The sequence below is a fragment of the Prionailurus viverrinus genome, chromosome D1 (assembly GCF_022837055.1).
Source record: "Prionailurus viverrinus isolate Anna chromosome D1, UM_Priviv_1.0, whole genome shotgun sequence".
NCBI classification, from domain to species: Eukaryota; Metazoa; Chordata; class Mammalia; order Carnivora; family Felidae; genus Prionailurus; species Prionailurus viverrinus.
Genome location: NC_062570.1, coordinates 87,137,704 through 87,151,841, shown reverse-complemented (window position 1 = coordinate 87,151,841; position 14,138 = coordinate 87,137,704). Strand labels below are relative to the sequence as shown.

The window sequence follows — 14,138 nt, the reverse complement described above, 5'->3', positions numbered from 1 at the left end:
TTTTTAATTTTTTTTTTTTTTTTTTTTTTACTTTTTAATTTTTGAGAGAGACAGAGACAGAATACAAGTGGGTTAGGGGCAGAGAGAGAGGGAGACACAGAATTGAAGTGGGCTACAGGCTCCGAGCTGTCAGCACAGAGGCCGACTCAGGGCTCGAACTCTAGAGCTCTGAGATCATAACCTGAGCCGAAGTTGGATGCTCAACCGACTGAGCCACCCAGGCGCCCCTTATGACTCCTTTTTTTTCCTGTTGCAGATTTGTCAACATTTCCCTCAGATTATATCCAGTTCTGGCGACTTCATACTACATCCATTATTAAAACCCTAGTCCTCTTTCATTATCTTCTTTCATCTGGATTATCACAGTGGCTTATTAACTGGTTTTCCTGCTTCCGCTTTTGTTCCCTGTTAGTGTTAACATAACACTCAGAGTGATCCTTTAAAAAAGTAAGTCAGGCTATGTTATACTTGTGCTTTGAACTTTTCAATGTCATCCTGTCTCATTTAATATAAAAACCTAAGCCTATGTCCTGCATTACAAGACCTACAAAGAATTGGCCCTCTCCCCACTCCTACTTTTCTCTGAACTCCTCTATTGCTGTTCTTCTCTTTGCTTATTCACTTCCAGCTACACTTTCTTGTGGTTTGAACACACCAGATGTTTTCCCCACCTTAGGGCCTTTGCACTTGCTGAAATACTCTTCCTCATTCCTGTCAAATCTGGACTCAAAAGATGTCAGCCTAGAAAGAATTTTCTTGCGTATCTCATGTAATCTCTTTCCTTGATTTATTATTTTTCTTTACTGCTTATCAATATTTAATAGACCTTATATTTTAACTTATTTATATTGCTTATTTTCTACAATATCCAGTATTTAAGCTGGATGAGATTTTTTGGGGGGTTCAGTATTATACCCCCTGTGTGTACATTAATTATTTACTTATAGTATGCATTCAATATTTGTTGAAGAAATAAATCACACATAACCTCTTCCAAAAAAAAAAAAGAAAATTATCAGCTTATTCAAGGCAGCATGCTAAAAAATTGATTTCATAGGAAATGTGAAGTAATTTATTTTTGCTTAAAATTTAACAAATATAAACAGAGTTTAAGAAAATGAGTACTCATACACAGCTGGTTGGAATTTAGCTTGGTCAGACATTCTAGAGGACTATGTAAGAATTGTTAAAAGTCTATAAAAAGGAACAAATATTAGGAATTCTGCTTATTGGAATTTATTGTACTAAAATATATAACTACAGTTCTTAGTACAAGCATGTTTATCTTATAGTAGTGTCATAAAACTGTAAACTGGGTAAACTTACAAAAATGAGAGTGATTTGGTAAAGTGGAATACTATGTAACCATTAAAAAGTTGTGTTGTAGATTAATTCATCATAGAAAGGTGTTTGTTATATATTAGGAAAAAATAGGCTACAAAATAGTTCATATATTGTTATTCCACTCCCCACTCACCCTCTTTTAAGGTGTAAATGCATAGCAAAATAACTGAAGTACTAAAGTATTAATGATTGTTATTTCTGGTTTCTGAGATGATTTTTTTTAAAACAGCTTTTTCCCTATGCTTTTCCATTTTATCAGATTTTCAACAAAGATCTGATACTAAAAAGCAAACTCTCCTAGAAATGCTGTTGCTATCCTGCTTGCTTTATTTTTCTTCATAGTTGTCACTCTCTGACTTCTGTACTTTTTATTTATATTTTATTGACTATCTCACCATTACCCCCACTAGACAAATTCTAAAGGGTAGGGACAGCACGCTGTATCCCAGAGTGCTAGGAAAGTGGCTTGTATATAGTAAGTGCTCCATAAATATGTGTTGAATAATTAATGAATGTATTGGTTTTGTTTTAAGGAAGAAAGCTATGGTAAATATCATCTTGAAAAAAATGTCCTAAGAAAAAAATACTGCATGGGAAATGAACACCACATTTTATAGCATACGGTTTTATTTATTTTATTTTTTTTAAGTTTACTTATTTGTTTTGAGAGAGAGAGAGTGATGTATGAGTCGGGGAGGGACTGAGGGAGAGAGAGAATTCCAAGTAGGCTCTGCACTGTCAGTGTAGAGCCTGTCACGGGGCTTGATCTCACCAACTGTGAGATCATGACCTAAGGCAAAATCAAGAGTCAGACACTTAACTGACTGAGCCACCTAGGCACCCAATGGCATACAATTTTAATTTCAGGCAGAATTTATAATAGATAAAGATTTATAATGAATTTTCTCTTTGTTTTTTCAAGGTTTCTAAATATTCTTTACAGAAGAAAATAAGTGAAATGGTAAGGAAATTATAGAATATACACCCACTCTCCAGATTAGCACATCATACGTGTTGTATTTTTGTATAAATGTGGCATTTATAGTAAAAAAAAGTATTTGCAATTGGATATTAATATCCCATTTAAAGAACTGAATTACAATTTCAAATATAGCTTAAATTAATGTATTTCACAAATTTATTTCCAGATTACATAAATTGTTTATATATTATAAAATAAATTAAACCCAGTCCCAGATTACTGATAGAGGTCTTATTTCAATATCAAACAACAAATAAATAAGAATAACAAAACCTCTTATTATATTTCTAGATATTTATACAAACGTAATTATTAACGATTGCCTGAAAAAATAATATGAAGTAACATTTGAATACAACACTTGGGCTATGGTACTCATTCTTTCCTCTTCAACAAGTGTTTTTCACATATTTCTCTTCTATATATTAAAAATTCATATTTGTATTTTTACAGCATAGTATTTTATGGAATATTTAGTTGATACTCTCTCTATCCCTCTTTGATTCAGAAGGACTTTTTTTCCTGTATTTTTGATTAAGCAAAAGTCTCCCATATCCACTGAAATCTTCTGAGGGCTTTTGGGTAGGCTTATGCTATTTCAGTTGTCATCTTTGGAGCAGACTGTAAGGCAAGTAAAGTAATTTTTGAGTAAGGTTTATATATTATATATATGAGAAGTAAGAAATGAGAGATCACTTCTTATTAAATACAGAAAAATAACGTAACTGTTTTGCTTCTTGAAAATGTTTTTGGTGTGTTAGAAAATAAAAAAACATAGAAAGATTGCTAAGCTTGATTGAATAAAAGATGTGAAAATTCTGTCGCTGTTCAACTGGAAAGAATAAAGATAATATTGTCAGACTATTTTAAACTATGATTTTAATTAAGAAGCTGAAAAACTAGATTCCAGTTTAGCTTTAAGTACCATGACATTTGTACTGAAAGTCATCTTCAACGCTACAGTGGTTTTACACAAAATATAGTGAAATTGAATAATGTGCACTCTGACCTGGGAGATAAGGCTACAAGTTAAAGATCAAAGGCAACATAAAATGTATTTATTTTATTCCACTTGAAAATTTCATCAGATACTTATAGTCTTAGAAAAAATGGAAACAAGTTTTTAGTAATTTCTGAGTATTTTGTTAATATGAATGACAACCTCTTAAGAACCTTTTAAAATGATATTTGAGTTATAGTTATAATGTTATTTTCTAACAGTTCAAAGCATTAAATAATTTTGCATTAAAGTAATTTTATGTTGATACGTACATTTAATATTTTATGTCCATTCTGGCAGAGTATTAAATGTATTTTAGATAATTGATTAAAGAGTTTAAAATAATCTTTTTTTTATAAGCATTCTTACATTATTCTTTTTACATTATTTTTATATGATTCAGATGACCTGTATTCAAAGTACTGTATTCAGTAATTAACTTAATCTTATTTTATTCAAATCATTTTTCTTTTATGTAACTTAACTCTGTGGTAATTTCTTTTAGGAATTCAATAAGTTGATTTGTGTATAGGTGGTAGAGGTGGTGATATGTCTCTAGATAAATTAACACAATTATGAATTGAAAGATTTACCTATCTCTAAAGTACCCTAGCCTTCTATGGAGCAAATGATCACATTGATCATTACGAATAGAAAGAATGCAACAAAAAATAATAAAAGTAAACTGTAGAACATCAAATTAACTGTTATTGTAATTTGATCATTGGTGAAAATCTTTCCGGTTGTGTTCTTATCGTTAGGTGACTATGTTGTATAACGAGTAGCTAATAGGACTTAGTAAATGAAGTAAGAACTTATCTAGCTGGCTCTTATTTATGTTTTGTTTTTTTGTGTATTGCTTTCCTTTATTTTCTTTATTCTTTGGGAAGCAACAACAATTCTTTGTTGTTGCTTCCCAAAGAATAAAGAAAAGACTTATAAGAAAGATTTCTTTTTCTTTATTAAATTATAGTTTAAATACTGAAGGTTTCATATGATTTAAAATTACTACATTTTTTTCTTTCATAGTAGAATGTTTTTAGAATGAAGACTTATCTGGAAAAATTATAAATATTATGTATATCTGTACACACAAAGTATGGTAACTTTAAGTTAGTTTTTTTTTTTTTCATGTTTATTTATTTTTGAGAGAGCGAGAGAGAGAGAGACAGCATGAGCAGGGGAGGGACAGAGAGAGGAGACACAGAATCCGAAGCAGGCTCCAGGCTCTGAGCTGTCAGCACAGAGCCCGACGCGGGGCTTGAACTCACAAACTGTGAAATCGTGACCTGAGCTGAAGTCAGACGCTCAACTGACTGAGCCACCCAGGCATCCCTAAGTTAGTTTTTTAAAGTAGTATATACCTTCTCTTTGTGACTAAAAAAGGTAAAAATATCTTTTAAAATGTTTAAAACATGAGTTTTATAACCCCAAATTGATTTATTTGGGGTTCATATTGAAGAAATTGAAAGGTAAGTTGCAAAATAGTTTTGAAGAATGTATGAAGTTTATTTTTGTGTTTTTATCTTTTTCCCTAAAATTAACTTAAAGTTAATTATTTTAAGGGAAATTGTTTTTATAAAGGTTTTCAAGTTGGTCTTCATAAGGAAATAAGAAAGGGGGAAAATGAACAATTACGCTTTTAATTAGTAAATATAGTTGTAAAAAGTTGTAATTAGTAAAGACAGTTGTATAAATACTATTTTTTAATTATTCCTATTTTAAATATCTTGAGGCTTCAAAGTAATCTTTTAGACCACATACGCACACATGCTCTTAATTATGCAGAAGCTGTCTTTTTTTCCTCTAATCTTGATATCCATAGATTAAGTTTGTTAAAATTTAAGTTTGTATTTGGAAAGCAATGAATCCTAACATTTTCTTATGGACACAGTCCTTGCATTTAGTAGTAAAATTGTGTTAAAGAAGAAAATAGCTTGAATCAATTCACAGAGTTAAAAAAAACCCAAAAAACAAGAACAGTATGTTCTTAACTATTTCTTAATCATCTCAATAAAATTATCTTTATTTATTATATCATGTGTAATATTAAAGTTTTTTTTTAATTTTTTTTTTTAACACTTATTTATTTTTGAGACAGAGAGAGACAGAGCATGAACAGGGAAGGGTCAGAGAGAGAGGGAGACACAGAATCTGAAACAGGCTTCAGGTTCTGAGCTGTCAGCACAGAGCCCGACACAGGGCTTGAACTCACAAACCGTGAGATCATGACCTCAGCCGAAGTTGGATGCTTAACTGACTGAGCCACCCAGGCGCCCCTAAAGTTTTAATAATAAGACTATAAAGTTATTTATATTAGTCTTTAAACAGAAAAATTCTATTCTTGGGTTTCTCATGCAAGTGTCACCAATCTGTTTTTGTTGTTGCTTCCCAAAGAATTTAAGCTATTTGCTGGCATGCAATTAGTGACAAACTTGACAACTGGTTTCTTCATCTGATTATCAAAACTAAATCAGAGCAGCCAACTAGGTTCATATATGAACAGTCCCATATGGGCCTGTGTGGGCCAATGAGCTGTAGGTGCTCATGTAATTTGAAAGTCTTTATAGTATTTATCATGGCAACTGAATAGGCTAATATATTTGGAAATTATGTAATGCAAACAAATGAAACTGCATTTTACTTGAATTGACTTTGGCTTCAAGCAGAGGATGTTGGATTAGAGTATATCACAAATTATTTTATGTAGAGAAAACCTATGAAATCACTTTAATCTTTGCTCTAGTTTTAGTTATCAGGATTGTTAATCTTTGCAGGCATTTACAGCCTATTATGACTTTTTAACTGAAAGATTGAGGAAACCTATATTAGTATGTAGTGGACAGTAGTCATAAAGGCTATATAAAAATAGATATAAACTGAAAAATTGAAAAATTCCTGGTCAACAATGCTATGAAACTAAAAGTCAACCACAAGAAAAAAATCTGGAAAGACCACAAATACATGGAGGTTAAATACCATGATACTAAACAATGAATGGGTCAATAAGAAATTAAAAAGTACATGGAAACAAATGAAAATGAAAATACAATGGTCAGAAACCTTTTGGATGCAGCAAAAGCAGTTCCAAGAGGGAAGTTTATAGCAATAAACAAAAATCTCAAGAAACAAAAATCTCAAACAACCTAACCTCATACCTAAAGAAGCTAGAAAAAGAACAAACAAAACCTGAAACCAGCAGAATGAAGGAAATAATCAATTTTAGAACAGAAATAAATGATTTAGAAACTAAAAACAAAAAACAATAAAACAGATCAATGAAATCAGAAACTGGTTCTGTGAAAAGAATCAATAAAATTGATAGACCTCTAGCTAGACCTATCAAGAAAAAAAGAGAAAGGACTCATAAAACCACAAATGAGATGAGAAGTGACAACCAACACCGCAGAAATGCAATTAGATATTATGAAAAACTATGTGCCACCCTAGAAGAAATGGGCAAATTCATAGAAACATATAAACTACCAAAACATTTAAATCAGAAATAGAAAATTTGAACAGATTAATAACCAGCAAATGAATTGAATAAGTAATTAAACTCTGAACAAACAAAAGTCCAGCACTAGATGGCTTCACAGGTGAATTCTATCAAATATTTAGAGAAAAGTTAATACCTATTTTCAAACTATTTCAGAAAATAGAAAAGGAAGGAATACTTTCAGATTCATTCTATGAAGCCAGCCTTATTCTGATACCAAAGCCAGATAAAGACACCACAAAAAAAGATGATTACAGGTCAATATCCCTCATGAACACAGATGCAAAAATCAATGAAATATTAGCAAACTGAATTCAACAATACATTAAAAAAAAGCATTCACCTTGATCAAGTGGGATTTATTCCTGCATTGCAAGGGTGGTTTAATATTTGCAAATCAATCAACATGATACATCAGTAAGAGAAAGGTTAATGACCATTTCAATAGATGCAGAAAAAGCATTTGACAAAGTATAATATCCATTCATGATAAAAAAAAAAAACTTCAACAGTTAGGCTTAAAGAGATATCTAAACATATTAAAGACCATATATGAAAAACCCACAGCTAACATCATCCTCAATGGGGAAAAACTGAGAGCTTTCCCCCTAAGGTCAAGAACAAGACAAGGATGTCCACTCTCACTACTTTGCTTCAACATAGTGTGGGATGTCCTAGCCACAGCAGTCAGACAACAAAAAGAAAAGGCATCCAGATTGGTAAGGAAGGAGTAAAACCGTCACTATTTGCATATGACAGGGTACCATATGTAGAAACTTGAAAGACTCCACCAAAAATCTGCTAGAACTGATAAATGAATTCAGTAAAGTCACAAAATAGAAAATCAATGTGTGTTGCATTTCTATATACCAATAATGAAACAGCAGAAAGAAATTAAGAAAACAACCCCATTTACAATTGCACAAATAATAATAAGATCCCTAGGAACAAACCCAACCAAAGAGATGAAAGACTTATACTCTGAAAACTATAAAACACTGATGAATGGAATTGAAGATGACACAAAGAAATGGAAAAACATTTCCGTGGTCATGGATTAGAAGAAGAAATACGTAACGTTTACTTATTTTTGAGGGAGGGAGGGTGGGAGACACAGAATAGAGAGCAGGCTCCAGGCTCTGAGCTGTCAGTGCAGAGTCCAATGCAGGGCTTGAATCCATGAACAATGAAATCATGACCTGAGCCAAAGTCAGATACTTAACCAACTGAGCCACCCAGGTACCCCAGAACAAATTTTATTAAAATGTCTATACTATCCAAAGAAGTCTACGGATTTAATGTAACCCTATCAAAATACCAACAGCATTTTTCACAGAACTAGAACAAATAATTATAAACGTGTATGGAACCACAGAAAACCCTGAATAGCCAAAGCAATTTTGAAGAAGAAAAAGCCGGAGGCATCACAATTCCAGACTTTAAGTTTTATTACAAAGCAGTAGTACTCAAAACAGTATGTTACTGGCATAAAAGCAGGGAAAATGGGAAAAGGACAGTTTCTTCAGCAAATGGTGTTCCAAAATCTGTACAACATGTAAAAGAAAGAAATGAATCACTTTCTTACACCATACACAAAAATAAATTCTAAATGGATTAAAGACTTGAATGTGAGACTTGAAACCATAAGAATCCTAGAGGAGACCACAGGCAGTAATTTCTCTGATACCAGCTGTAGCAACATTTTTTTTTAGATCTGTTTCCTGAGGCAAGAGAAATAAAAGCAAAAATAAACTATTGCGACTACATCAAAATAAAAGTACTTCTGCACAACAAAGGAAACAATCAACAAAACTAAAAGGCATCCTACAGAATGGGAGAAGATATTTGCAAATGATACATCTGATAAAGGGTGAGTATCCAAAATTCATAAAGAACTTCTGAATCTCAATACTCAAAAACCAAATAATCCAATTAAAAAATGGGCAGAAGACATGAACAGACAAAGAGGATATTTAGAAGGCCAACAGACAGATGAAAAGATGCTCAGCATCACTCATCATCAGAGAAATGCTAGTTACAATGATATCACTCACACCTGTCAGAATGGCTAAAATCAAAAACAAAGGAAACAAGTGTTGGTGAGGATGTGGTGAAAAGGGAACACTCATGCACTGTTGGTGGGAATGCAAACTGGTGTAGCCACTGTGGAAAAGAATACAGAGGTTCCTCAAAAGTTAAAAAGAGAACTACTATATGACCCAGCAATTGCACTACTGGCTATTTATCCCACAAAGTCAAAGGGAAATATGCACCTGTATATTTATAGCAGCATTATTTATAATAGCCAAATTATGGAAGTAACCCAAATGTCCACCAAGAGGTGAATGGATAAAGAAAAAAATGTGGTGTGTGTGTATATATTTAATATATGTGTCTGTGTGTATACACACAGTGGAATATTATTCAGTTGTAAGAAAGAATGAAATCTTACCATTTCCAACAACATGATTGGAGCTAGGGAATATAATGCTAAGCAAAATAAGCCAGAAAAAGACAAATACTATATGATTTCACTCATATGTGGAATTTAAGAAATAAAATGAACATAGGAAAAAGACAAACCAAAAAACTGACTCTTAACTATAGAGAACAAATTGATGGTTACAAGATGGGAGGTGGGTAGGGCGGATGGGTGAAATAGTGATATGGATTAAGGCATGCACTTGTGATGAGCATCAGGTGATGTATGGAATTGTTGAGTGACTATTGTACACCTGAAACTAATGTTACACTGTATGTTAACTAACTGGAATTAAAGTAAAAACTTAAAGAAAAATTCCTTGAATTAAAATAATGCTTTTAGACTAATTTTAGTGAAATTGTATTAGGTTTCTACCCATCTTCTGAAAGCAAATATAATTCTCTACATTAGAGAATTAAGTGGTGTCTTTAAAAAAATTTTTTTTAATGTTTATTTTTTTTTGAGAGAGAGAGAGAGAGAGAGAGAAGAAACAGATCCCAAGTGGGGGAGGGGCAGAGAGAGAGGGATACACAGAATCTTTAGCAGGCTCCAGGCTCTGAGCTGTCAGCACAGAGCCCAATGCAGGGCTCGAACTCACAAACCATGAGATCATGACCTGAGCCGAAGTCAGATGCTTAACTGACTGAACCACCCAGGGGCCCCAATTAAGTGATATTTTAGAGGAATGGAATTTGGTTTATTATTGTTCATTATTTAGTTATTAATCATAGTAACTACCCAGATAGACATAAGATCTCTGGGGTAAATATACTTGTCAGCTTTTTGCATTAATAAATGCTATGTGATTAATTCAAATGACTCCATAGTGAATTTGAAGAGCCCATAGAAGTGCATAAGAAACTTTCAATTGATCCGTTGTGATCATTACCAATGATATTATCACTTTGCTTAAAATCATTAAAAAGTGGGGTGCCTGGGTGGCTCAGTTGGTTGAGCGTCTGACTTTGGCTCAGGTCATGATCTCACAGCTCATGAGTTTGAGCCCCGCATTGGACTCGGTGCTGACAGCTCAGAGCCTGGAGCCTGCTTCAGATTCTGTGTCTCCCTCTCTCTCTGCCCCTAACCTACTTGCATTCTGTCTCTGTCTCTCTCAAAAATAAATAAACATTAAAAAAAAATTTTTTTAAATCATTAAAAAGTATCTTTGAAAAAGTTAAGATTATTATCAAATTTGCCAAGATTATTATTATTAGTTAGGTACAACTTATGTATGTATTCTCTATTAATATGAGGGCTAATGTTATTCCAAATAAAACTATTAAAGGCACTTTTATTGGTTAAGGAGTAATAACAAAACATATTGTACTTATTCAGTGACAGGAGTTGTTCGTTGTGTTTTATTTGTATTATTTCATTTTATCCTCACAGCAACCCTCTCTGGGAGATACTTTTAGAATCTTTATTTTAAAGATAGGGTAGATTTCCCAAGGTCACACAGCAACTAAATTACAGAGGCAGGATTTAAACACAGGCCAACTAGCTTTTGACTAGTATACTGCCTGTACTTTGATTTTAAAGCAGTAGGAAATGGCTCTTTATTTTATGCGAAAGAGAATTTAGTGGAGGCATTCATAATCAATCAGAGAGTGAAGAATGGGTTTGAGAAAGAGCAGGGATCAGGGTAATTCCAGAGTTTGTGAAGCAGGATGTAGAAACCCGGGACAGAAGTCTTATCAGCTGGATAGGATCACTGCCAAACTTTAGTTTTATAGTCCTTTTTTGCTCGAGTTTCAGATTCCAAAAAGGTAGAAATCAGTTGGTTTATTTTGAGCAATATGCCCTTCACTTGACTAGGGGAGAAGAGAACCTGCAAATTTTAATCCTCCTAGATTATAATGAGGAAGAAATATTTGAAGTAAATACTTGAAATTGTGATAATATTGGATAGGGGAAACAGCTACTGGCCAGGTATATCTAACAAATTTTCACTGTTTGAGCCCCAGAGGACAACTACAATTCACTCATAAAACAATTACTGAGTGTCAGTCCATAGACATACACTGGTTTTTATCACTGCTTATCATCATAGGTGCTGAAGCATGTGACATAAATGAAGGAAAGTTGTGAAGCCAATCAGTGAGTCTACTAGTACCAAGTCAAGATCAAAACCTTTAAAAAATGTTATTCTATTAACCTTATATTTCTTTTTAAAATTTATTAATGACTTTTTTTAGTAGACTCCACACCCAATGTGGGGCTTGAACTCACAACTCTGAGATTAAGAGGCATATGCTCTACTGACTGAGCCAGCCAGCCAGGCAATCCCTCTTTTTAAAATTTAAAGTCATATTTCTAAGTGTGACAAAACAATCTTCTTTAGCTGAAAGTAGTAAAGGCCCATATTATACATTGGGTCCAATTTTTGCCAATTGTGTCTCTCAGCTAAGTAGACTTTCTACTATACTGTATTGCCTCCCTGCCTCTGATAGATATTATCCTCATCATTCAATTTTTTAAGTTTAGTTTTGAGAGAGAGAGAGAGAGAGAGAGAGAGAGAGAGAGAGAGAGAGGGGCAGATAGAGAATCCCAAGCAGGTCACATACCATCAGCACGAGCCCTACGTGGGACTCAAACTCATGAACTGTGAGATCATGACCTGAACCAAATCCAAGAGTCAGACACTCAACCAACTGAACCACCCAGACTCTCCTCATCATTCAATTTTTTAATGCAGTGAGAAGGTGCTATACTCATTAAAATTAAAAATACTTGAGTTTTGATAATGTACTCATAATTATGCCCCCAAATTTAGAAAAACAAATTCTTTTCCTTAATTATAAAGAGTATTACTTTAATATTCTCGTGATTTTGCTTAGTGCTGACTTGGACTGATTATCTTTTCTATAAGTGAAACCAGTTGCTTTTTTAAAAAGAAATTGTAAATAGGGGCAGCATAAATTTAAGTGACCATTTTGTTACAAGAAAAAAAAAATGTGCTTTAATTTTACACAGGTTTAGAAATATCTCCTAACATTTCCTCCTGTTGTGTTCTCAGCACTTTTTCATGGCCTATTGCATAACAGTTACTAAAAACAGTACATTTTTATGTATGTTTAAACATGTGTATGTATATATATATGTGGGTGTATTATAGGTTTATAACATTTAAAATAACTTCACAATAGGAACAAAAAGTCCAGTTACATCTTCTGGCTAAAGAAGATCATCAGAAGCAACTGAATGAAATTGAGAAATATTATGCCACAATAACAGGTCAATTTGGATTGGTAAAAGAGAATCATGGAAAATTAGAACAAAATGGTAGGTGTTACCTTATTTAAACTTATTTTTTTTATTAAAAAAAATTTTTTTAATGTTTTATTTTATTTTTGAGACAGAGACAGAGCATGAGCAGGGGAGGGTTAGAGAGAGAGGGAGACACAGAATCCGAAGCAGGCTCCAGGCTCTGAGCTGTCAGCACAGAGTCCGACGCGGGGCTCGAACTCACAGACGGTGAGATCGTGACCTGAGCTGAAGTAGGAAGCTCAACCGACTGAGCCCCTAAACTTATAGTTTTAATAGGAGTGATTAAATGGGCTTACTTATAATGAGGAAATTGAAATTATCTGCTACTGGTAATAGTAAATAACATTTTAATAAATATTATTTATGTTCAATAATAATTACATATATTGCATTGAGGCTGCTTTCACTGTCCATTGTAGTGATACTTTCCTTAAAAATGTATGTTGAATATAATATTTTTCTAAATGTTTTTCATATTGCAGTACAGGAAGCAATACAATTAAACAACAGACTTTCAGCTTTAAATAAAAAACAAGAATCTGAAATATGCAGTTTAAAGAAGGTATGATTGATACAGTTTCATAGTATTAGAATTACAGTGTAAAATAATTAGTTTTATGAAATATTACTAAAAAAAGTTGGGTAGATATTTTTTGATGTAAGAAAAATAAAATGTTTTAAATATAGATTCATAAACTATGAGTTATGATTCCTGTAAATGTAATGAATGAGTTTGTTCTAAACCATTCAAAATATTGTTCCCTGGGGCGGCTGGGTGGCTCAGCTGATTAAGCATCAGTTGGGTTCATCTCAGGTCATGATCTCATGATTTGTGAGCTCCAGTCCTGCAGTTTGTGAGTAAGTTCAAGGCCTGCATTGGGGCCACACTGACAGTGCAGAGCCTGTTTGGGATTCTCTTGCCCTCTCTCTCTCTGCCCTTCCCCTGCTCATGCTCTCTCTCTCAAAATAAATAAACTTAAAAAAATATTGTTTGACTCTCACCAGTTGCATGCATTTTTATGGTGACATGAGTAGCCAATAAACACTTACTATATGTCAATCTCAGCACCATTTATTCATTCATTCTTTAGTATTTGATTGTGTCAAGTCTATGTAATGTAGCACTACGGGTACAAGTCTGAAGAAAATAACACATTTTGCTGCTTTTTTGAGGTTTATATTCCAATGGAGGAATTAGACACAAAATACATAATCACACAGATCAATTTAAATCTGTTATAAATGATATGAGGAAAAAGTAAAGGATGTGATGACATTATAATAGGTGAATTTATTATGTTGGTGGTAAAGGGGTAGGGGAGAGAAAAGAAAAATGTTTCAGGCAAGGAGAATAGCATATGCAAAAGCCCTGAGACAGGGAAGATTTTTAGTAATAGCTTCTCAGACTTTTGGCTAGGATTAGGTATAGGAAAGAGTTTAGTATATGTGAAGGACTGGAGAAATCTGGTATGGCTGGAGTATCGTGAGTGAAGGAGTACTTGAACATTGAACTCTAAATTGGCATAAAGCCATAAACATATTTTATTCCTCATATCACAGTCAT

At 33.2% G+C, this 14,138-nt stretch overlaps 1 protein-coding gene across 6 annotated transcripts in view; it reads left to right on the top strand.

The window, feature by feature from the left end:
• Positions 1–14,138, top strand: part of CCDC73 (coiled-coil domain containing 73) — a 201,398-nt gene that overhangs the window by 124,236 nt on the left and 63,024 nt on the right. For all 6 annotated transcript variants that reach the window (XM_047879374.1, XM_047879373.1, XM_047879376.1 and 3 more), the window contains 3 exons: positions 2,267–2,305; positions 12,454–12,589; positions 13,057–13,136. In XM_047879374.1, coding sequence (XP_047735330.1) covers positions 2,267–2,305; positions 12,454–12,589; positions 13,057–13,136 — 255 coding nt within the window. The remainder of the gene's footprint in view (positions 1–2,266; positions 2,306–12,453; positions 12,590–13,056; positions 13,137–14,138) is intronic.